Source organism: Monocercomonoides exilis (assembly GCF_001643675.1).
Source record: "Monocercomonoides exilis strain PA203 chromosome Unknown scaffold65-413564, whole genome shotgun sequence".
Taxonomy (NCBI): domain Eukaryota; phylum Preaxostyla; order Oxymonadida; family Polymastigidae; genus Monocercomonoides; species Monocercomonoides exilis.
The window spans coordinates 215,613-240,711 of NW_027150610.1; the positions used below are offsets into that span (position 1 = coordinate 215,613).

General features: G+C 39.7%; 4 protein-coding genes across 4 annotated transcripts; 3 read left to right on the forward strand and 1 right to left on the reverse strand.

Annotated features, from left to right (window-relative positions):
- On the forward strand, positions 1-6,611 carry MONOS_4488 (putative E3 ubiquitin-protein ligase RBBP6; the record flags this gene model as incomplete). Its single annotated transcript, XM_067874564.1, has 7 exons — positions 1-169; positions 411-504; positions 655-688; positions 924-1,048; positions 1,188-1,433; positions 2,012-3,792; positions 4,025-6,611. 7 exons carry the CDS (start codon positions 1-3, stop codon positions 6,397-6,399), a joined length of 4,824 nt encoding a protein of 1,607 aa, XP_067719185.1. The 3' UTR covers positions 6,400-6,611.
- Positions 6,612-6,693: 82 nt separating this feature from the next.
- Positions 6,694-7,946, forward strand: MONOS_4487 (putative Ribosomal protein L36e). Its single transcript, XM_067874563.1, has 3 exons — positions 6,694-6,796; positions 6,874-7,008; positions 7,106-7,946. Exons 1-3 carry the CDS (start codon positions 6,734-6,736, stop codon positions 7,292-7,294), a joined length of 387 nt encoding a protein of 128 aa, XP_067719186.1. The 5' UTR covers positions 6,694-6,733; the 3' UTR covers positions 7,295-7,946.
- Positions 7,947-8,531: 585 nt separating this feature from the next.
- MONOS_4486 (uncharacterized protein) lies at positions 8,532-16,646 on the forward strand (the record flags this gene model as incomplete). Its single annotated transcript, XM_067874562.1, has 1 exon — positions 8,532-16,646. One exon carries the CDS (start codon positions 8,532-8,534, stop codon positions 16,644-16,646), a length of 8,115 nt encoding a protein of 2,704 aa, XP_067719187.1.
- A 2,254-nt stretch (positions 16,647-18,900) lies between these two features.
- Positions 18,901-22,821, reverse strand: MONOS_4485 (uncharacterized protein; the record flags this gene model as incomplete). Its single annotated transcript, XM_067874561.1, has 2 exons — positions 18,901-19,682; positions 19,800-22,821. 2 exons carry the CDS (start codon positions 22,819-22,821, stop codon positions 18,901-18,903), a joined length of 3,804 nt encoding a protein of 1,267 aa, XP_067719188.1.
- Between the last annotated feature and the right edge of the window lie 2,278 nt (positions 22,822-25,099).

Sequence of the window (25,099 nt, forward strand, 5' to 3'; positions counted from 1 at the left end):
ATGACGAACGTGATTCACTACCGTTTTGAGATAGACAAAGGGTTCAGCTCGATTGGGTTTTCAGGGTTTTTGATAAGCGTGCGGGACTTGAAAGAAGAAATTGCGACGAAGGAGAAAATCCCTCTCGGGGAAGGCGATCTGCGCATTGTGGATGCCAACTCTGGCGAAGGTGTGCACCGTGGCGAAGTATTTTTTTGCCACATGTCCGGGATTTGATTTGTTTTTCGAGAGAAAAAACATTTTTTTTGTTTTTTGGCTTTTGGCTTTTTTCCATTTTTCGCTGTGAGTCTCTTTTTTTTGTTCTTCACGTCATTGTTTGGTGGCATCAACATTTGTGGCTGCTTTTCGTCATATCCTTTTTGTTAAAACTTATTTGTTTGTGCTTTGCAACATGAAATTGGTTGCTGCAGAGTACAGAGACAACAAACTGCTCACGCACGATACGCAGGTGATTGTCTCGCGTGTACCCTCTGCAAACTCGCGAACGCTGCTTCCGAATGCTCGGTTTGGATGCTTCACCCACTTTTTATTCTGCATTTGGATTTTCTCTCCGTTTTCTCGTTATGCTTTTCCATTTTGATGCAAACTCCAATGCTCTTCGCTATTTATTTTGCGGGTTGGTCCTTATCTGCTGGCATGGTGCTTGAATTAAAGAGATGTGGATCCAAAGCCCCGGCCGACATCTTTTGTGTGTTTTTTGTTGAGCTTCACATTTTTCTTTTTTTTCACAAAGGATTGCCTGTTTTTTATTTCATCTCTTTTCCACATGTATTCTCCAACATTTGCGCTCTGGTATTTGGATTTGATGTGCCTGCCATTGTTTTTTTCTTCCTTCTTCTTCTCCTTCTTTGTTCTCCTTTGATTTGATTGCCCTTCTGCTGTTCACTTTTTTTCTTTTCCCTGGATTGGGCTGGAATTGAAAGATCAACGAGGAGCGGATTCGAGCAGAGCATCTGGAGAGCCAAAGGCTGGGGGCAGCGCAGGAAGAAGAGGAGGAAGAGGACTATTACAAGAAGCACACAGATGTGTTTGTGCAGCAGAACCAACGGTTTGTGGAGCCATTTGCTGAAATTGTTTATTTCTCTGCTTCTTCAATTTTATTGCTTATTTTATTTTGTTTTGTTTTATTTTATTTTGCGGATGGCGCTTGTGCTGTGTGCAAATGGTGCTGTGTGTTGCTGAGCCAGGCCGCTGCGAGGGCGTTTGGGGAGCAAGTGGACAGTGGCGACGGGGCGAGGGAGCGGCGGAGGGCTGGGCGGAGGTGGGGGCGCGGGAGGGTTTGGCGGGCTTGGCGGGTTTGGCGGGCGCTTTGGAGGAGGGTTCAGGGGAGAAGACGAAGTGTGCGGGCGGTGCGGGGGGAGGGGGCACAGCACGATGAACTGTCCGCTCTCGACAGTGTCAGGAATCCCTGCCTCGCACATCAAAGTGGTGGAGTGTGTCTGTTGCGCCTGTTTGGGCATTTGCCTTTTTTTGCCTTTTTTGTGTTATTATTTTGTGTTTTGTGTGATGGCAGCAGAACAAGAGAATGACAAGTGCCGATGACAGCTGCCAGCCATTTTTGTTGGCTTTGGCAGTTTTGCTGGCCATCTGAAGAGTTTTCTGTTGACTTTTGAGTGTTGCTGCAAAAGCTGTTTTATTTCAATCGGATATTTGCATTTTCCTTTTTTCCATTTTTTTATAATCATCATTTTCATTTTTGTGTGTTTATTTTTTTATTTTTTTATGTTTTTTTGAAACTGGCGATGCATCAACGGAATGGAATTGTGCTTTTTCTTCTCTTTTTCTTTCTCTTTTTTTTCATTTTATTTTTTTGGTGAACAAAACGAATGACTGCAAACAAAACTGGTGATTTGAATGTGCAATGTGCAATGTGCAATGTGCAACGTGCTCTATCTGTATATTTATATGTATCGGACACTCTGCCATTCAACCAATGAATATAAACATCCAACTCTCTCTCTCTCTTTCTTTCTTTCTCTTTCTCTCTCTCTTTTTCTTTCTCTTGGGGCAGTCGGCGGGATGAAGACTTCGATCCGTCTGAGCGGCGTCTGGTGGGGCAGGACGGGCAGTATGTGGAGGAGATTGTGCGGGCACAGGACAGGCGGTGGAACAGGCCGATGGACGACTCGTTCTCTTCGCCTGTGCTGCACACTCAGCCTCTGCTGCCCCAGCAGACACCGCAGACACAGGCAGCATCCACACGGGGTGCTTCAGGGATGGGCAGAGGAGGAAGAGAAGGCATGATGACTCAACCTTCCATGCCCTCTTCTTCTTCTTCTTCTTCTTCTTCTTCCTCATCTGTTCCTGCTTCTGTTCCTGTGCAATCACCAGCACCATCATCAGCACCAGCACCAGCGCCAGCACCGATTGTGGTGCCAGCTGAGCTGCAGTGTCCGCTGTGCCGGCGGCTGATGAAGGATGCAGTTACGATGACGTGCTGCGGGGCGGTGATCTGCCGGCAGTGCGGGTTTCAGAACATGCGTCCGCCGGCGCGGCCGAGCTGCCCTGTGTGCGGGGCAGGCATCACACGGGCACAGATCGAGCCGAACGCGGCGGTGCAGGCACGGGCAGCGGAGTATCTGCGCACGCTGGCCATCCCATCCATGGCGAGCCTGTCGGTGGTGGCACCCGGCACATCATCTTCTTCTTCTTCAGCTTCATCAAATGTGGCAGCAGCAATGACAACAAGACCAGGAGAGGATGAGAGGGCCTTCCTTTCCCCACACCCAGGTGTTTCTGGCGTTTCAGGTGTATCAGGGGCGAGAGGCGGAGGAAGAATGGGCGTTGGGCAGCAGCTGCGGCAGGCGTCGCCATCTCCGTCGCCGTCTCCGTCGGTGCGGCTGACAGCGCTGGAGAAGCTGCAGAACGAAGATGTGGATCTGCTGGCCGAGCTGAACGAGAAGGAACCGTCGGTGCCTGCGTCTGCGCCTCGGCCGCTGAGCGAAGGAGGGCTGGGCAGCACAGCAGAGGAGAGGGGAGACACGCTTGGGCAAACAAGACAGACAGGAATGACAGGAATGGCAGGAATGGCAGGGCAGATGGGGCAGACAGGAAAGGCGCTGTTTGCACGGCCACCCATCCAGCCCATCCAGCCAACTCAGCCAATGCAACCAATGCAACCAGCACAGCCAATGCAATCAGTTCAACCTGTTCAACCTGTTCAGCCGGGCAGAATGGCAGGTGCCCCACCGGCAGGGCCGTATTATGGGGGTGGGCAGCGGATGGGCGGAGTGACTGGGCAGGCGCCGTATGCTCCTCCGCCCGGCAGATACGGAGGAATGGGGCCGTATGCTCCTCTGCCGCCCACTCCGCCCACACAGCAGATGCAGCAGATGCCACCGCAACACGCTCCTCCTCTTTTGTATCCGCCTCCTTCAATTGGAGGAGGAGGGGGTGGAGGAGGTGGAGGAAGACAAGGAGGAGGAGTGGGAGGAGGATATGGCGGAGCACCGCCATATGCAGCTGGCCCTGTCTATGGCAGAGGATATGCCCCTCCTCCGAATGCGCCTGGTGCTGTTGAGAATATCAACACAAATGGAAATACAAATATGAATATGAATACGAACATGAATATGAACATGAATGAGAATGTGAATGTGAATGGGACTGGATATGTCGGTGCAAGTGGAGCAGAAGGAGGATATCCTCCGATGCCAATGCCAGCACAGACACAGACACAGACACAGGCACAGACACAGACACAGATACCTATACCAATGTCAATTCCTATGCAAATGCAGATGCAGCCAGCTGAACAGGAAAGGGCAGACGAGAAGAACAGCAAACACAATTGTATGGCTCTTTTTCAGAAAACGTTTACTTTTCTTTTTTTGTTCATTTTGTGTATTTTTTGGTTTCTTCTTTCGATTTTATTTCACAACAACAAAGCAAGACAACATCATTCAACTTTTTTTTTGATAATCATAACTGCCAATCTATTTTCCTCTTTTTTTCATCACTTTTTATCATATATTTATTTTTCTTTCTTTTTTCTTTTTTATTGTGATCTGATTGTATTTCATAGCATCTGGGCAGTTGATGGAAGAAATAGGGAAGAAGAGCAAAAGGAAGCGAGGAAGAGGAGAAATGGGAAAAGGCGAACAAACAGAGAAAACTGAAGAAGAGGACGATAAAAAAGAAGAGGAAGAAGAAGAAAGCGAAAGTGAAAATGAAAGCGAAGAGAAAGAAGAAAAGGAAAAAGAAAGTGGAAATGAAGATAATGATGAAAATGATAATGAAGATGAAGAAGATGGAAGTGATGATGAAAAGGGAGAAGGCGAGGCAGCTGGGCGGAAGCGATCGAGGATTGAGGAGCAGACAGAAGGAGAAGATGATGAGAATAAAGAGGAAGAGGAAGAGGGAGATAAAGATAAAGAGGAAGATGAAAGAGAAGAGCAACAAAGCAGCACAGACAGCAGGGTGTCTAATGGAGAAGGAGAGGCAGAAGTGATGGCACCCCCACAGCAGGCGATGGCAGCTGCTGGCTATTCGAATGGGGCAGTAGCAGCCATTGCGCCGGGTGGAGAAGCAGGCGGCGGGCAGGCAGCGGGGCAGGGCGGATACGGGGCAGCGTATGGCGGGGGATATGCGCAATACAATCAGCCGTATGCACCTCCGCCGTATGGGATGCCTCCTCCTCCTCACACTCTTCCTCCTCCTCATCCTTCTCTGCCCCAACAACAACAGCAGCAGGGAACAGGATATGCAGCAGGTGGGCAGGGGTATGGCGGAGGGGTGTATGGCATGCCGGGTGGGATGGCGCCGTATGCAGCTGGATACAACAGCAACAACAACAACAGCAGCAGCAGTGGTGGTGGTGCACCGCCTGGCTATCCGCCACCGCCTTATCAGCCGTCGGGGAGGATGCCTTCTTATCTGCCGCCTTATGCACCTCTGCCGATGCAGCAGGGGTGGGGCAGATACAACAGCGGGGCAGGGGGTGGGAGTGGGGGTGGGGGTGGGTATGGCGAAGGGGCAGGGCGGAAGGGGGGAGAGGAGGGAGAGGGAAGGAGAGGGGGGCAAATGGGACAAGGGGAAGGAGACAGAGAGGGAGAAGTGAGTGAGGGATATGGGAATGGCGGGTGGGGGTATGGGGTGCCTGGGGTGCCTGGGGTGCCTGGAGTAGGTGGAGTGAGTGGGCCAGGGATGTGGCGGGGGAGAGGGCGAGGGCGGAGGAGGAGGGGAGGAGGCGGAGGGAGCGAGCGAGGGGGCGGGAGAGGGCGAGAGGGAGACAGATGGGGCGGGGCGCCTGTGCCTGTGTCTTCGCAGCAGTTCTACGGAGAAGGCGCTGGGCAGAGTGCACATCCATCTGAGCAGCCCTTCCAATCAGGTGGAAAAGAACAGGAAGAAGGCAGGGCATCAGACAAGACACACCATTCATCATCATCATCGTCGTCATCATCATCATCTTCTTCTTCTTCTTCACATCGCAGTAAAAGGGATGAAAGCGAAAGAAGGCACAGAAAGAGCAGAAGCAGAGAAAGAAGCAGAGAAAGAAGCCGAGAAAGAAGCAGAAAGAGGAGTCGGAGCAGACAACGAAGCAGAGAAAGAAGAGAAAAGAAGGCGAGCCACTCGCAAAACAGAAGCAGAAGCAGAAGCAGAAGCAGAAGCAGAAGAGCACACAGCAGTCATAGAGAAAGAGAGAAAGAGAGAGAGAAGGAGAGAGAAAGGGGAAAAGAGAAAGAGAAAGAGAAAGGAGGAGAAGAAGAGCAGAGGAAGAGACGCAGCAGGAGCAGAGACAGACACAGAAGAAGCAGAAGTCGAAATAGAAGTCGAAGCAAGCACACAACACGCGATAGAGAGGAGAGAGAGAAAGAGAAAGAGAAAGAGAAAGAGAAAGAGAAGCAAAAAGAAGGGCAAAAGAGCAGCGTTGCAGCAGACAAAGAGAACAAAGCAAGGAATGAAAGCAAAGCATCTTCAAGCAGCGATGGAAAGGCACGACAAAAAGATGAGAGAAAAGAAGATCGAAGAGATGATAGAAGAAGTGATAGAAAAGAAAGAGACAGACAAAAAGAAAAAGAAAGAGAAAGAGAAAGAGAAAGAGAAAGAGAGAAAGAAAGAGAGAAAGAGAAAGAGAAAGAGAAAGAGAAAGAGAAAGAAAAGGTGAAGGAGAAAAAACAAGATAAAAGAAAAGATGAGAAATCGACAATAGAAAACGATATCAAAAGAAGAAAGGAGCGCTTTCAAGAGAATTTTAAACAACGAGAAATTAATTCAAGCGACAAGTTGGCGAAAAGCGGAGATTTAAAAGCAGAAAAGGAAAGTAATTCCAATGAAAGAAACGAAGAGAAAGAGAAAGTTCAAAGAGACCGCTGCACTTCAGCAGATTATTCGGAAACTGCAAAACATGAAACTTCAGATGAGAATACAAGTATACAAAGCGATGATTCCTCAAAGTAGCAAAACGAAGGACAGAGACGAATCTATCGCTTCAGAAATGCAACCAAATCCAGAAAAGTGAAAAAGCTGAAATGTCAGAACTCTATTTGCACTTAAAGATTGTGAATTTTTGGCTTTAAAGATGTGAAGTTTTATTTTCTTTTATTATAATTTCATTTCATTATTTTTATAATCTAAGATTTATACAAATAGCTATTTAATTAAAAATTTAATTCTTCATTCAATATTTTCAATAATCAAAAAATAGTCATTCAAAACATTTTGATCAAAATGATCATGAAATATCCGAAAAATGCCTTAACGATCAGGAGATCAACTTTTCATCTGGAAAACCATGAAATACCTGCCTAAAAAGCAATTAAAAGTCAATCAAGTCATCAAGCCATCAAACCGTAGAGTTTGTATTAATTATATTTGAAAACGAAAAATAGGATCTCATTCGAATTGTTTTTTTTATTTGAACACCTGTTTAAGCGTTTATGCAAAAGAGTGAAGCTTGTCAGAGAAGTTGTCCGTGAAATTTCTGGATTTAGCCCTTATGAAAAGCGTATTATGGAGTTGTTGAAACTCGGAAAGGAAAAGAGAGCTTTAAAATTTGCAAAAGCAAGAGTATGCTTTTTTAGTAATGAAAGCGATGTTTCTTATTATTTGAAACCATTGTAATTAAATAACAATTATTTTTAAAAATTATTATTTATTTTTCCAGTTGGGAACACATCAACGAGCTTTGAAAAAAAGATCTGAACTTGACAGAATTCTTCATCAAGCCGCAACCAAAAAGAAGGCCGACCATCATGTTCACGAACACAAAGAGCACAAGGATCATAAGGAACATAAAGGTGTAAAAAAAACCGAGAAAAAAGAAGAGAAGAAGGTTGAAGTTAAAAAGAACTAGATGATATTTTATTATAAGAATTTGCTGTGAAATGCTGATCTCATTTCTTTAAAAAAACAAGCTTCATCAAATACATGGTGATTTTGTTTATTTGTTTCAAAGAGTTGTGTTTAATGATGTATTTTTAGTGGAGAGTTAAATAGTCATTTTGTTAGTGTGATAAGCATAGTTGAAGAACTTCTCAAGAAAATGTTATACGAATTTGCTCTTCAATTTTCAAATATTTATCAATCAAATCTGCAAGAGGATGTTTGTGGACTTTTGCAAATAAAAGTCAAAACAACAAAAGCTGAATTGAAATTACAAGTCATAAAGAAGAATAAAGTGAAAAAATTCAAAAAAATAAATTGCTTTCCTTTGTCTTGAAATTTTGTTAAACAAAACAGGTTGTTTGTGTGTTATCTTCTTATGAAAGAATAAGTTTTAATTCTGAAAAAACTTTTCTGTCTTTTTGTTTTCACTCAATTTTTTCTTTATATAAAAATTTTGAAGTTCATTTTAACCAAGTTTCCATTCATCTCGTTATTTGTTTTCATATTATGTGAAAATTTCAGAAGAAGTTGAAAATTGATCAAATTTTTGTATTATTTAATTTTGAATTGCCACAAACTTTGTTTTGGCTATGAACAGATGCTTGCTTTTGTTTGCCTGCTTTCTTTCGGCTAAAACATTTGAAGAGCAATATTGCTTTCGATATTTCGGTATAAAAAGTAGCAATACAGATTCCGATTCATTTGTGCGCAATTTCTGTTTTTTATCAAAAAGATTCAGCATATTAAATACTTATTCGACATCACATGCAATTCCATCAACTAAATTTGGACTGTTTTCTCCTCGCAACACGAAGGGGTTGAGTCTAAGTCAGTTCACTTCTGATAATTCATTTTTTGGATTATTCAACTCCACACTCGAATTGAAAAGAATTACAATTGAATTACTTTCTTCGCCATTTGTGCTCGCAGCAAGAAATTCAACCGTCGAACTCGATTCTTGCATTTCACAACAAAAATCTGTTTCGCCGTTTCATCTTGAAAGCGGGTCAATCTGCCTCACAAACTTGAGTTTGATCCCCCAAAAGAGTCTTAACCCCTCCAGTCTCATATTTTCATCTGATGATTCCAATTCAGCCATTTTGAAGAATTCTATCATCACAGATCTTTCTATTTCATCATCAGACAATTTCCTGCTATCAGGAAAGAGCAAAAGCGAACAGATTCATGATTGTGCCTTCAGGAACATGTCTGTGAAATATGACAAGAAAAGTGATTATCAAATGGACCATTTATGCCATTTCAATTCAATGGAGAACTGCTTTATTTGTTCTTCTTTGAATGTGTTTGAAGGAGGGATCTCGAGTGGATCCTATTCTTCTCAAGAATTTGTTTGCAAAAACACAACAATTAGCAATGGAAAAAGAGAAACAAATGCTCTTCAAAGAAAAGAAAAATTGGACTCAACAGAAAGTCAATCATTTTCATTGTGTGAATGGACTGATTGCACAGCCGAACAAGGAGGTGCTCTTTTTGTGCATGACAATGAAAATGCAATATTGACAGTTAAAAACTCTTCATTTTTGAGATGCAATGCTTCTTCGACAAGAGGAGGTGGAATATATGCTTTGAAAATTGGAGAATGCAATGTTAAACATTCCACATTTGAAAAGTGCTTTTGTGCTTCGTCAACTGATCACGGAGGGGCTGGAATAGAATTTGAAGGAATAAGTGTGCAACTATTTGTTGATAACTGTTTGTTCAAAGATGGATGGAGCGGAAATGATGGTGGAGGAATCGGTGCTTGGGGGGCAAAAACAACAAAAACAAAAGATTGCATATTGAATTGCTTTTTCCTAAATTGTAGTGGAAATAACTATGACGACGGTGGTGGAGGAGGCTTTAAACAATGGAATGCAGTTGATAAAATTGTATTGAAAAATTGTCTTTTTCAAGGATGTCATGCAGATAAGAGAGGTGGAGCTGTGTGCATTGAGACAAATGGATACACTGGAAATCTTTTGTGGTTTTGCTTTTTCCACAATAATACAGCTCCAAATGGAAATGATATTTTAATTTATGATAACTTCACAGATTCCCAAATTGTTTTCTGTTATTCAACAAGAGCTGATGGGAATAGATATTATGCAGATGGAGATAGAAGTGAATGGCTGCCAAATGAAGGAGGAAGAAGCCGATTTGTTTCATCAAAGACGAATCAAGCGAATGCAAAAGATACGTTCAGCTGCGGATTGGACGAAGACCATCCGTGTGAATCATTGAGCCATTGCATCACGCAACTTATTCCTGAATATGTGGAGCGCATTAAAATCATGAATGGGACGATTTTTGAACACAGCGAGGTGATTGTGAGATCAAATGCTTTTGCCATTAGTGGAGCAGGTCTGGGGAAAAGTGTCGTTGTAACTGGATTTATATCTGAAAGGCTGACTCTTTTTTCAGTTGGACCAGGAGAATTGAGTGTGAGCGATCTGTCTGTGATTCACAACACATCGTTTGAAAACAACAGGCGATGCAGACTGTTTGAGATTCAGGGAATTGGGTTGATGGATGTGAAGCGAATGAACATTTCGATGGATGCAGCTCATTCGGAAGAGAGGAGCATTCAAAACTCACTTGTGAAACTGGAAGGGGGAGAGTTGAAGATGCAAGATGTGAGATGGGGACGAACATTCAGCACTGCAAGTGTGATATTAGTGCCTCAGGAATCGTCTGTTTCGCTGTCTCTGGACAACTGCACATTCAGCAACATTGTTGGAACAACAGCAAGATCATCGTTGATAGGTGCCAGTGAAGGGCCATTTTCGATAACTCTTGATAGATGCACGATTGATGGCTGTGGGAGTGAAGATTCTGAGTTTGGAGGGGGAATGATGATTGAAGCTGGAAGAGAGAGTTCATTGAATGTGAAAGGAGGCATTGTGAAGAACTGTTTTGCCTCGACCACTCAAGGGAGAGGTGGAGGGGTTGGACTGAAAGTGAAAGATACAGGTGCAGAATTTCTGATTTCTTCAGCATTCAACGGAAACAGGGCCAAATGGGGAAGTGATATTTTCATTGATTCTCCCAATTTGGAATCAACAGCAAGAAGCGGGAAGATCACTTCATTGACAGCATCAATTTCCACGATTAACAAAATCCGAGGATTCCACAATGGGGATGAAACGATTCCGATTCCGCTGTGTGTTTATCTGATTCCTTTGCCAAGCGAGATTGTTGTGAGCAATGCTGATGCATTTGATCATTCTCATTGTGGATTTGCTGAGTTTCCCTGTCTGACTCTGAAGCATTCACTGGAAATGCAAGAAGAGGAAAAGAATATTGTTGTTGATGGGATGATCGAAATGCAAGATGAGCTGACATTTGAATCCTTGAAGCACACAATCAGAGGGAAAGATGAAAACAGTGGATGGAAAGTGATTGACGATTCTGATGGAAGCAAAGAAAGCATGATAACAATAAGTGCAAATACTGTTTTGAAATCACTTGTTTTCTCTGTTCCTTCTTCACTCGCAAATCACGAAATCTTCTTCTTTTCTTCTTCACAATCATTTTCGCTTGAGAGCTGCTCACTGACATTTCAAAATTCTCGATCAGCCTTGTCTTGTGTGTTTTTATCTGTAACAGCAGGCGAGATGTCTGTTTCGTCTTTTGTTGTATCATCCTTGGTGATTGGGAGTCATCCATTGATTCGCCTTGACGGAAACAATGCTACAGGCACATTCACTTCCACGATCATTGAAGATATAAGCTCGACAGTTAATAGTGTTTTGTTTGGAGCGGAGAATGGAGCGTCTTTTACGATTCAAGATTCAACGCTTTCAGTGAAAACAGCATCACAAACAGAATCATCATCAACAGGATCAATTCGAATGATTTCCACAAATTCAGGAAAGTCAATAAAATTGTCGAACAATACGATGAGAGGATTCAAAGGGGGTGGAGGAAATGGGGGAGTAATTGAATGCACACTTGGGAGAGATTGTTCTCTTGAAATTGTTGGAGGGATGATGTTCGGGTGTGAGAGCAAAAGAGGAAATGGAGGAGGGATGTGGGTTGAGATGAAAGAAGGATCATCATTCACTGTGGGAAACCTGACAGAGGCAGACTCAGCAAGGGCAATATTTTCCAGCGAGGAAAGGTGTTTATTTCAACTTGAGAACTGCAAGGCAAGGCAAACAGCAGATGGAGAGTGTGGATATGGAGGAGGGATTTATCTTCATTTGGCTGATGGGGCAAGCTCATTCACTTTGAAGGATGTTTCATTTTCCGCTTGTGATGCTCAAGAAGGGAAAGAAATCTTCATCAATGCAAATGATCTTTGGAGTGTGATTGACAGGAGATCGATTGGATTTGAGGTTGATTTGAATAACTTCACAAAATTGAATGGGTTTGAGAGATCAACATCGAATGAGACATTTGCCATTCCGCTGGTGGTGTATCTGTGGAACAACTTTTCAGCACCAGTGTTTGTGGGAGGAGGATCATTGAGCCATGATTTCTCGAAGTGTGGATTTGAAGAGTTTCCATGCTCATCCATTTCGAAGGCAGTGTCAATCCATTTTGAAGGGAAGAAAAAGGATGTTGCTCTTCTTGAGCCATTTGTCTTTGAGGAGGAACTGGGGGTGACTTCAAATGAATGGAGCATTGCATCCAAAGAGAATGAGATGAAGTGCGATGTTTGTGATCAGAAAGAGGGAGCTCAAAGTGGATTGATTGAAAGCTCGGTGTCTGTGTCTGTGACTGGCATTGTATTTTCTTTGACGAAATCGCTGACGTTTCATGAGAGTGTGTTTGAGTGCCATTCAGGGAAGCTCACACTGAATGGATGTGGGATGGAAGGAGGCACTGAGACTATTTGGACAGTGTTTGTGAAGGCTGTTGGAGGGGTTGTGGAGGTGAGTGAGTTTGGATCAGAGAATATGAAAATTGGAGATTCATCGATATTTGTTGTTGAGGGGAATGCTGAAAGTGTGCCTTCGATGAATATGACTCATAGTGATTTTTTGGAAATCACATTTGGTGATGGGTGTGTTGTTGAGTGCCACGAGGGGATCATTGAAGAGATGTCTGGATGCACATTTTCATCGATCACTCGTTGGAAGGGAAGTGGAGGATGCATCAGCATTGTGAACAATGAGGATGAGGATGATGATGGAAGAGATTTCAAAGCGGAAATAGATGATTGCACATTTGAAGGGTGTGCTGTTGAAGAAGAGAGAACTGAAATTGGAGGAGGTGCACTCTTTTGTGATGTATCTTCAAAAACGAATCTGTTGATAAGTTTGTGTTCGTTTTATTGTTGCACAGCACCATATGAAGAGGGAAGTGTTGGATATGGAGGAGGAATAATGCTGAAGATGCTGAAAGAGGAAGAAGAAGGAAAAGCAGGGTTTGTGATATCCTCACCAGTTTTTTCATCTGAGAAGCCAAACAATGCGAAATATGGGAAGGACATGTTCATTTCATCTCCGTTGCTTATCAAGAGTGTCAAGAACGAAACCCTGCCATTTGTGAAAGACAGATTGGAGTTACTGACAGAGGACTCGATGAGGGGATATGATGGAGAAAACAAAGAGTGTGCAATCCCGCTGATCTATTTCTGGAAAGAGGTTGGAACGAGTGTATATGTTGCAGAGAAAGGAAACAATGTTGTTGTGTGTGGATTGAGCGAGTATCCATGCCGATCTGTTGATTATGGGATGAATCGTATCGGCAGTTCAACAGTCGAGCAGATGATGATTCATGGGGTTTGTGATGTGAGGAGTGTGACAGAGATGAATGGGATGAAACTGGAAGGAACAAATATGGAATCAGACAAAATCCGATTTGTGAAAGGGATTGAAGAAAATGGGAATGTTGTTGTTGAATGCAAAGGGGTTGTTCAGTTCGGTGAATTGGGGATTCTGATTCCCAGTTCCTTTAGCAACGGAGCAAACATCCTCATCCAGGCAGGTTCAGATGCAATCAAAACGGGTGTTGTGAGCTGTTCAATTCACACAATTGGCAATGCTGAAAGAGAGGTGTCATTTGTATTGATCAGTGCATTGAAAGGAATTGTTTTGATTGAAAATACAAAGATAGCTGGATTCTCAACGATGCATGAGATAATGAGCATGTCAGCTGATTGTGTGACAACCACGAACAATGTGACATTTGAAGATATTTCATTGAGCGGGAAAAGTGCAATTGCGATGAGTGAAAGTTTGACTTCTGGAAGGGAGAATGATAATTCAGAAGAAATTTGGAATATTCTATTTGAGCAATGCAGCTTTGTGAATGTGAAGCACAATGGGTCAAACAACCCTTCATTGCTTTGCTGTGATGTGCCAAATGAAGTGAGACTGAAAATATGGAATTCAACAATAGACGGTTGTGGATCGACAAGCTCGAATGAAGGAGGAGGAGTGTTTTTTTTTCTCAATGAGAGGGGGAGACTGGAGATGAATCGCACAAATGTGACAGAGTGTTTCTGCTCGAACATTGGGAGAGGAGGAGGACTGTTTTTGAAATCACAGAGTGTTGCACAGAAGGCATTGCCATTTGTGCTGTCGAACATTACATTCAAGGAGAATGTTGCATCGAAAGGGAGGGATGTGTTTGTGAAGTGCACAGATCTTGACTTGCAGATAAGTGAGTCACAGTTCCTGATAAATTTTGGGGAGCCATTTGTGAGGGAGCTGGCGATATGGGGGTGCACAGCAGACAATTATGGGGATGAAGAGGATCTGCTGAGGAGAGTGTTTGTGTTCAGGAGCGAATTCATATTTGTTTCATCGATTGCAGAGAACAGCAGCGACAGCAAGCAGTGTGGGGAGATGAAGAACACATGCAGATCACTGAATGTTGGGGTGAGCCACATCATCCCATCGGATTATTCACTGTTATTTGTTTGGAATGAGACAATATTAACCGGTTCGTGCTCGGCTCAAAAAATGACAATCAAGTCGATGGAGGCGAGCAGGAATGGGGAGATAAAAGTGAGAGAGATTGAGCTTGGGAGTGAGGGAGCTGTGAGAACATCAGAATCTGTTCGAATTGAGAAGGTTTCATTTGTTTTTGGTGGAATGGGGAATGTTGTCTGCTCGTGCTTGATACATCAGCTGAATGGATCTCTCATTCTGGAATCTGTTTCATTCTTTTCAGAGAGCAGAACAGCAGAAAATTCACAGACCATTTTTGACTTTTCTCTGATTGTTGTTGAAGAAGGGTTGTTTGAGGCAGATAGGTGCAGTGTTGGCCACTTGAAATTTTCAAAGACTGTGTTCAACATATTGCATTCAGACAGGGCAACATTTGAGGATGTGGGAATAGATGATGTGGAATGCAAGAGTTCGTTGATTGAATGTGGGAAAAGTGAGAAAGTGAGTGTTTCGAAGTTGGCGGCCACAAATGTTGATTTGGAAGAGAGAAGCCTTATATCACTTGAAAACAGCCATTCATCACTCGTTTTTTCATTGATGGTATCATCATTCACAAACATCAGTCGATCAACAAGCGGGTCTTGCATTGTTTGCTCGAGTCATCTGATGAGTGGTTTTGAGATGTGCAACTGCTCTTTTCACGAGTGCACATCAGAATCACCAAAGGGGAGCCAGGTGGCGATAACATTGGCTGAGAAGATGTTGATGGAGTCGTGTGTGTTTGAGGGGAATCTTGTTTCAGGAACAGAAGGGAATGGAGTTGCTGATGAAGTGTGCAAATGGAATGGGTCAGTTGTTGACTTATCGATGAGTGAAGCAGTTGTGAGAGACACCACGATTTGCAACTCGTCGAAGGGAGGGATGAGTGTGAGTGGAGGCACAATATTTATCAAAGATGAAAGATTTGAGAACAACAATCCTTCGATTGAGAAATATCCATCAGTGAGAAGAAACATTATTTGTTCTGATTCTGGAACATTGAATGTGATGAGTTTGAAAGGAGGTGATGGAGTTTTACCAAATACATCGCTTTGGATTCTGAATGAAGGATGCAATTTTGAAGGGATTGCATCTGAGAGGGTGTCTCCATTCTTCATTCCAGCGTTGGAGGGTATTGAAGCAAAGGGAGTGGGAGAAGAAGAGGAGATTGTGTTCAAAGGGAAGCTGCTGCTGCCTTGCAACTTGTCATTCATGGTTGTGAAACAGATGGGAGAAGAAAAGCAGATTGAAAAATATGAGTTCGATGAGAGTGGATACGTGTCAGAGACCGAAGTTGAAGGGAGACTGCCAAAAGAGACGATAATCAAGGCAGGAGACGAAACAGAAGTGTTCGCTTGCATTCTGTTTGTGGATTCTGGCAAGCAATCATCCACTGATTCTTTCATTCTGAAGAACAGAAGTGAGCCTAAACTTAAGGAAGATGAAAGAATATCTGAGGAAGAAAACAAAACTGAATGGAGTTTGATTGCCTTCATTGTTTGTGTGATTGCTGTTGCGGTTCTGTTATTTGTTATTATTCTGGTTGTTGTTCTTGAGCAGAAGAAGCATAATAGAGGTGGAAGGATATTTGAAGATGCAGACATTGATGGAAAACAGAATGGGGGAATTTGCGAATGGAGAAAAGAAGATAATGGGCAAAGAGTTGAGAAAGAGGGAGAAATGAGAAAATTATTGGTTGAAGAATCGGGAAATGAGATAGATGTGATTGCAGAGGAGGTTGAGGAGCTGGAGGTGTGCGAGAACAAAGAAATGGTTGAGAGTGGATTTGATTGTGAGGAAGTGATAAAGATGGTGCCAATGAGCTATTTGGAAACGCAGACGATTGCTACGCTTCAAAGTTGTGGAGAAGAAGAAAACATGGAGGCAGGTGCTGGTGAAAATGAAGAGGGGAATTTGTTTAAAAGAGAGAGGAAAACGAAGAAAAGGAAGCTCAGAAAGGGAAAGAAAGAGAAGCAAGTGGAAATGGATGAGAAAGTGTGGAATGATAGGGAAGGGGCTGAGGTTGGATTTGCAGAGATGAGTGGGATTGGAGTTGATAAGAGAAGAGATGGAACTCAGACAGAATGTTATGTTGGGATATCTTCTAAACGTGATTGTCATTTTTCGATCGATGGAGACTATTCAGAGGAAGTGGGTTCGAACAAGTTATTGGAAGAAGAAATGAAAAATGAAGATAGGGAAGAGGAAGATGGTGTTATAATGGAAATCGGGGAAGTTCCAGAAGCAGGAAGGAGGATAACTGAAGAAATTGAAAGGGAAGAATTTGCGAAAGAGAGTGAAGGGGTTGAAGGGGTTGAAGGGGAGGAAAAGCCAAAGAAAAGAAAGAAAAAGAAAAAGAAAAAGAAAAGCCAGAAAAGAGAAGAAAAATTGGGAATTGTTGAGAACATAGTTGAAATGGGATTGTTAGATGCGGGATAGATTTGATTTGATTTAATTTAATTTTTTTTTTTTTTGAACTGATCAGATAATGTTGATGAGCAAATTTCAAAAAATGAAGCTGGATAAGAGGTGCAGAAAAATTATTTGCATGAATCGAGAAGAATAATTATTTGTGGTGCTTTTTCATTGTGCGAAGACCGATGAGCAAACGCCCTGGTGGAAATGCTTTGTTGGTTGAAAATCAGTTTATTTATGAAATGAATGTTCAGATCAATTAATTTTTTGCTGCATTTTCTGAAAGAGAAGAGTTGGGATAGCATTGCCATTCTGATAGCTCGCCAATCTTCATCTTTGCTGTACCTCATCATTTCACATAACTTTTTGTATTCATTTTGTATTCAATTGTTTTATTTTTTGTTGTTGTTGTGTTTGTGTATTTTTCCGACCGGAAGTTTTAGAAGATAGCATTTCGCAAAATATTTTTCTTTTCAACAATTGTTTTTTCTGGCTGTAATGTTATTGTTCCTTTTTCATCCATATTTCTCTTATTAGTGTCAACTTTTTTTTGGGCTTTTTCTTTATCAGCACCCTTTTTTGTTTTTGTTTGCTAGTTTCAGAAAAGCACGTAATTGCGTTCATCATTTGTACGCATGCTTTAGGCTGGTTTTTTCCATTTTATTCATTAACCGCTTTTTCTGTTTTCATTCTTTCTCACCAAGATATTCTGGTTTTTCAGTTCTTTTTGAAAGAGCTTTTTTTGAGCAGCAAAGCTTTTTGAAAGAATGTGAAATAGAGCTTCAAGCAATGTTGACTTTTATCCATTTGTCATTCAAAGTTCAAATTTCACAACCTTTTTTATCACATTATCAACACTTCATTAAACAGTAAAGAAATTATTTGATTTTTTTCTTTCATGTTGATGAGAATGCTTGAAGTTTGCAAGAGTTAATTGAAGAAAAATTCACATTTTGAAACGAATTGTGATGCGTTTATTGCTGTTTTTTTCATTGGTTTGTTTCTCATTTCCAGTCATCAAAATATGATTTTCCACTTCAAAAAGACACGTTGATGTGTGTATTTCCATCAATCACCAATATGTCACAGTGTAGAATATCATTGACAACGCAGATTCATTGTTGTTGATGAAAGAATTAATATGATATTCTCAACAGTTGAGTTCAAAACAAAAACGGAGAATTGAAGAGTTTTGTGGAAATCGATAAATCGAACAAATGATAGATTGTTATTCACAAAAATTGATAATTCTTTCACAAATACAACACTTCTATAAAAAAAAATATTGTTGTGTGAGATATATTGTTTACTGATGCATAAATGTGAATATTATAATAATATAATTTTTGAAACTCGTTGAGAAATATGAAATAAAAAAAGAAGAACACTTTGGAAAAAGTCTGGGTTAATAAATCACCATCAAATAACCAAATAATATTTTTGACTTTATAAAACTGCAATATATATATTTCTCAACGTTTGTTTTTTGTTAGACGATTTAAAACTTTTGGGATGAATCAAAATGCGAATAATGATTTAAAGATTTTTAAAATAAAAAGTGAAATGAAAAATTGATTTCAGACAACTCATCAAGTCACTTCGAAAAACCAAATTTGAGGAATTTTCCAAAGATCAAATTATTGTTGGTCAAGGATTGTGTTATTCACCAAAAAATCATTGAGAACAATTCAAATACGAAAATAAATCTGAAAAAAAAAAAAAAAAAAAACTGAACCTCAACTACAGTCAAGGAAACGCAAAGAAAAGAATCTGATTTCTTGATCTATGATAGCACATATTACAGACAAATTTTAGATGGTCAAACTAACATTAGAAAAAAATTAAAAGATAAATTTAAATTAAAATTGAATAAATCAAAAATAAAAATCAAAATTAATAAATTAATAAATAAATTCAACTTTATAACTCCTCTGTGCAGTTTGTTGTTTCTCTTTCACAAATAAAAAATTAATCTCAACAACTAAACATATATAGCAAAATATAAGGAAAAAATAACGAAATTAATGAAGATAATAATTTCTTTGAATGTGCATTAATAATGATCTGAATTTCAAAACAAAACATTCTTTTAGAAAACAAATAAGTCAATACATATATAAATTCCAAAAAATGCACAAAAAGAAACGTAATCAATGTCTGAATTTTAATAGATCATGACTTGTGACTTCCATATGGCTTAATGGCAGTACGTCGACAATAACATCAGTAACAGAAATAATTGCTCATTCATAAAAAAACTAAATATCAAGAATCCCTGTTACAATGAGTATCCAACCATGTCTTGTGTCACATCATCACTTTCCATCTGGATCTTCTTTCTCTCATCGTCCAGAAGAGGCTCTCTGCTCATGCGACCTTTAAAGCTCGATGCCTTCCACTTCTTTTTGCAGCAGCCACAGAACAATTTCCCGCTGAATATGAATTCCACCACTGGAATCAGCTTCCCAATGTAATTCAAATACACAAAAGTTCCTCCCAACGCAGTGATCAGGCCAACAGCCGACGTCTTAAACGACCTCGTCGTCACAACCACCGTCTGCGACAGCTCCACAAGCACATCCACACCCACACTCAGCGCAAGGCTTAATCCGCTGTTCTTCACTTGAGAGCCTGGCTTGATTGAAATCCTGCTCGCTTCGTGCCCCATCTGCACAATGTGCTTCCACTTGTTCTCTTCATACTTGCTAACCATCAGCTCAGCAACAACCTGCGTTTGCTCTCCGCCTTTGAAAATATGTGACGGATCCCCATCAAAATGACTTTCTGCTTGCGACTGGTACGAAGAGTCAATGAAGAAGTACCCTTTCTGCTGTGTTATTCCAGAATCAACTGAAATGAATCCATCGATCCCATAAAAGAACGCATCTTTCTCTTTCGAATAGAACGACAGAAGTTTTGCTCTTCTTTCAATCGTATCAACGCTTATATTCTCTCCTGAAAGTCGAATTGAACAGTCTGTTGTTGATGCGAATAATTTGTTTGGAGACGGAGATTGACTGCATCTTGGCTCGATAGCAACCGGCTCGGTGGGATAAATATCTGAAAAGTTTCATTTTTGAAACAGCAAGCAAAGCAGATAATGAAACAAGAAATATAAAAACAAGTAATTTTTCAAAGATAAACTTTAATATTTTTGTAAAAAAAATAACAACGTACTTAGTGGGTCATATGACGTTTTTCCGATCCCAAGAAGTGGAGAGCATTCGCCTTGTGCTTCAGCATGTTTGTCTTTCACATCCTTCACGCATTCCCCTGAATAATCTCTCAACCGAATTATGAACTCCATCTTTTTGTTTGTGTATTTATCCAGCGTAATGTTCTGGATTTTTGAGTCAACATAAATCCGATTCTCGAGCGTGTTGATCAAAAAGAATAACACAATCACTGCTGAAGCTGCACCAACCACAAAGCAAATCCCAATTATCGAAACACATCCGCCATAACTCGTTTTCTTTACGGTCTTTATTGCTTTGTGTGTCTTTTCATCCAGGACATCCTTGTAAGTATTGGAGTATTGATCCAGTTTGTACAGTTTGTCTCGTGTTGGCAGGCAAAAGCACACAACTGCCACAATCAAGCCAAGTGTCAGTGAAACACCATAAAACAACACTGTGAACATTGTTTCTTTGTTCGAATTAGGATCATACGATTTTGGCTGCTCTGTGCACTCAAACAGCTTTCTCTGCAACGTGTTGTTGTTTGCAGCTGATCCAACAATACAGCTGCTGTTTGATTCACAATATGTGCAATTATAATGGTTAATTTCTGACATGAATGTGCCTTCTTCGCAGGGAACACATGAATAAATCGATGTTCCAGATCCTCCTAAAAATGCACCAATTGGGCATTTTTCGCATTCTGTTTGATTCAAGTGTGAAGAATATGATCCCCAACACAGATCACATTTATTTGTTTCATTGTTAAAATATGATCCTGGAGCGCAGCCAGAAAGGTGACTCTTCAATTTTATTCTTGTGAGCTTGTTTGTGGCAATCGGAAGTGGGGTCATTCTGTCGCTCACTGCGTATCCGCCAAGACAATAAAGTGAATCGAGCACAAAAACGCAGCTGCCATGCACTAAAGGGAAATCCATTTCCTCTCTATCTTCATCATATTTGTGTGTGGCAAGTTTGATTTCTCCGTATTCATCGAATGTGAATACGGATAAGTATGATTTCTTTGCAACGCCAGATTCCTCTCCTCCGACAACAAATACTATTTCTCCATCGCCAACAACAACTCCAGAGCTACCAATAGGGAATTTTGGACCCTTTAATTTTATCCATCCTCCATAAGAAGTAGAAACCTCGAGCGGATGTGCAAAGCAACCTTCAATTGGCCTTTCTTTTTCATCTCCACCACAAACAAATAAATGTGGAATTGGCTTTTGATCGTCTCCTTTAACTTTTTCATTCAAAGCTTTCAATTTTTCCATTTCATATTTCGAATATTGGCTTTTGCTTTTTTTATGATTAATTAAGTGTTCTCTTGGAATAATGCTTTTCACAAATATTGTTGGTCTCTGAGCTGCAGTGTTCATTTCCATAACTTTGATCCATTCTGATGTGGCAAAATTGAATGCCCATATGTCTTTCTGCAGAATTTTGTTCATATCGCAGCCTCCAGCAATGTACAACACCGATTCATATATTGTCGCACCAGAACGGCACATTTTCGGTGGTTTGAAATCATTTTTCACTCTTATTTTTTGCCAAGTATGTGAAACGTCATTATATTCAAAAAGGTCATTGCTCATTGTTGCAAAATCTCCGTCGTTATCATAAGTCGCTCCGCCAAATACGAAAATTCTTCCACTCAATGCAGCAACTGCAGCTTCTGCAACAAATGGAACTTCTTCAGAACAATATTGAAAATCTAATGGTTCTATCCATTCCCCATTACTAGGACTGAATATTCTGTTAATTGCCATCATTTTCTTTTGTTCGGGGTTGTATCCTCCCACAACAGCTATTGCTCCGCTCAATTCAGCAAGACGATGTTTTGTTACAGGAAGCGAAGAATCATAAGTTTTGCCTGATAATCCAAATACATTGTTTCTCTTTTTGTTCAGAGGAAAAGAGAAGAATGCAGATTTATTGGTCAGAAATGAGTTGATGGCTTTTTGACTATCTGAGTCTGCCCATTTTTCTTTAGATATGAGATAAATGTCGTTAATTGCATAATTTCCGTTTTTTCCACCAAATGCATACAAGGTTCCTTCTTCGTCCATCGTGCAAGATGTTCCCATTTTACCGAACCTCAAATAAAATGAAAAGCCATTCAACGTGAAATTTTTCACCTCGGGGTTGATCCCTGCAGCAGTCAGATTCAAAACAAATAAGACATCTAATGGTTCTGTATTTGTTCCTTCCTTCCCACACCATATAAATCCGAAGCATTCTGTTTCCGAACTGTAACTTGTGAATCCAGATCGAAAAATAGCTCCACTAAAAGGATAATTAGTAATTATTTCAATTAACTGGCAATCATCTGGATTTGACAGTTTTATCCTGTAAACATTTGGCTTGTCATCAATATTATTTGTCAGGCCCCCAAAAATAAACAAATAATCTTTGAACACGCATGCGCCTCCATCACGAAGCGGGGGTGGATTTTTTGTCTGATCATTTTCGCGCAAGCAATGCCACAAAAATGTCTGTTTGTCCAGTTCCCACAAATCATTCAAAAGTCCGTGAATTCCCTGCCCACCAAAAATATAAACACGAGATGGCGTTTCCACCATGCAGGGGGCATATCTCTCGCAGGGAATCCTTCCTGATTGCGGGAAGATTTCCCAAGAGCCTTGTTCAAAATCAAATGAAAGCAATTCTTTGGAAAGCCCGCGACTGGTTAGGCCACCCCAAATATACATAACGCCTTCAACGCAGAATGATACGCACATGTACCGATCGGGAAGAACATCAAGATTTGTCGTTGGAGCAATATTCCACAAATTCCGGTTCAAATCAAAAAAATATGCATCTTTAATGATATTTCCATCAACACCCCTTCCACCACCGATAAACAACCCTTTTCTTTTCGTGCTGTTGATGAAATGGAAAAATGAACCTTCGCGGGGACAAGGCGGAGGGCCAGTATTTGGCACACTTTCAACTGCTTCCACCAAATCCATATCTTCAGAGAAAACGATTTGGATGCAGCACAAAATTATGAGCATAACAATGTGATAAATCGATAACTCCGAATCTTCCCTGTAGTTATTAAAAAACCGACTTCTGAAACAATCAATTTAATAATGGGCATTTTGAAGAAAAGTTGAAAGTTTTTCAAACGAGTGAATAATGGAAAAAGTGCTTTGTTATATTGAAGAGAGATTTGAAAATATTAAAATGAATTTTCTATTAATGAACTTGATATTTTCACTCCAATTATAACTAATAGATTTATTTTTCTAGATTTTTCGAGCAAGACATGTCAAAGTGCCTTTTTCAAAATACTTGTTGGACCTGTGTTAAACGACATCGTATTTTTCGATCTGCTGGCTACTTTGAAAAAAATAACGAAAGAAAAGAATAATATTTTTTTCCTTATCATGGAAATAACATCACTTCCATCATCATATTATTATAATTATTATTTGATTTTAATTATTATGAAAAAAAGAAAACAACTCACTATCATTCAATCGTTCAATCTATTGTTATGAATGCAAATTTATAAAACTGCAATTTCTATGAACTGTGTTGTTCATTATTAAAATACAAAAATAAAATATGGGTGATTGTTTTTGAAATCATATATTTTTTCGGGGTGTTGATTTTTCAAAGACAGTCAGTTTTTTGAAAGACAATTATTTTTTCATAAGAAAAGAAGCATAATGATTATTTCCAATAACTAATGGTTATTCCGAATCAAAGATTAAAATGTATTCAATAAGCCTTTTCACTTTTCAAAGTTTATTTATTGATATTCAAGAAATATTTTTGCACCGAAATTTTTGAATGAAAAATAATGATTTCAAAAATAATCACCCATATGATTACACAAATACAATTGGGTAAAATTCAAATGAAATTCCCATAAATGTTTTTGTATTGAAAAACAAAAAAGTGAAGTTTTGAAATATGCACATTATTTGAAAAAAAATGGGGGAAAATACTGATTATCAAGCGTTTTTTGCACTTAGCACAAAAAAATTGCTTTACTCATAACATTGTTTCTCCCACTCAGATTTCATAATAAATTTGATTTTCAAATGCTTAAATAGGCATTGTAGAAATAAAAATAAAAGGTTTTCCGATATTTCGTGTTTGTCAAAAAATAAACACATTTTTATTATGTTTTTTGACAGAAAAAAGTCAACGAAAAGTGCATAATTTTTCTATGAAAATGCCTGAAGTGAAATATTTTGCCCCATATCAACTTTTTTTATATTGAATGTTGTTTATTTGATAAGCACGAACAACAAAACTTTCAATTGTTGACTGTTGATTATTGAAAACATGACAATCCACAACAAACTTTCAGATAAATAATTCTATAACAAAAATTATAACATTCAATGATATTTAAATCTTTCCAAAAAATTTGTTGACAAATACAGATTATTCAGAATTAATAACAACATTCAATACAGCAATTTGTTCACTCCTTCAAATCTTTAACAGTCACATCTCAATTTGTTGTGTTCAATTGTTGTCATATTCTTCTCAGAATGTGACTCTTATAGATTTATTTAGCATTTATTGTTATCGTGCACAATCACTGATAAAAATGGAATGAAATTTGCATTTTTATTAACATTATTTCATGATATTCCTGCTTTTAATTAATTTGTCAAGCGATATCTTCAATTTTCACTATCAGACAACGGTGATTGTTTTTTTATTCATATCTTAATTCTGGATGTTAAGAATCTGATGATTTGTTGTCATTGCCTTGAAATGTTTATGAACTGATGCAATTTCAAACACAGAGTTTTTGATGAAAGAAAACAATGATTTAATTCATCTTTGTTATTTCTTTTTCCAGTTCGTTTGAAACATCGAAAATAAAATTTCAAACCAATATACTTGAAAGAGAAAAATTGATTTCAAAAAGAATCACCCATTTTGTTGCAACAGATTATGCCAAACCACATGTGAATAATTTCTGTTTAACTGTATGTTGTGAAAAAAAATGAAAAAAAAAAAAAATATAAGTTCTCCAACAATGTGAGTTCGAATTGGTTTTCATTCTTTGAAAGAATCGATAAATCATTTATAAGATGAAGGTGATATTGAAGAATGAGGGACACATTATGATTAATTTCTTGTTATTTTTTTCGGTTATTACACCAAAAATAATTCTAATTCGAAAAAGAATAATTCAATTTCGTAATTAATATTTCAATTTCGAAAATTAATAATTCGAATTCGGAATTAATATTTCAATTTCGAAAAAAAATAATTCAATTTCGTAATTAATAATTCAATTTCGTAATTTATTAATTCGAT

Bases quoted from the DNA above. Each gene is read 5' to 3' on its own strand.
- MONOS_4487 (XM_067874563.1), top strand. From the start codon at position 6,734: ATGAAATACCTGCCTAAAAAGCAATTAAAAGTCAATCAAGTCATCAAG. The intron at 6,797-6,873 runs GTTTGTATTAAT...CACCTGTTTAAG, and splicing joins TCAAGCCATCAAACCGTAGA to CGTTTATGCAAAAGAGTGAA. The intron at 7,009-7,105 runs GTATGCTTTTTT...TTATTTTTCCAG, and splicing joins TAAAATTTGCAAAAGCAAGA to TTGGGAACACATCAACGAGC.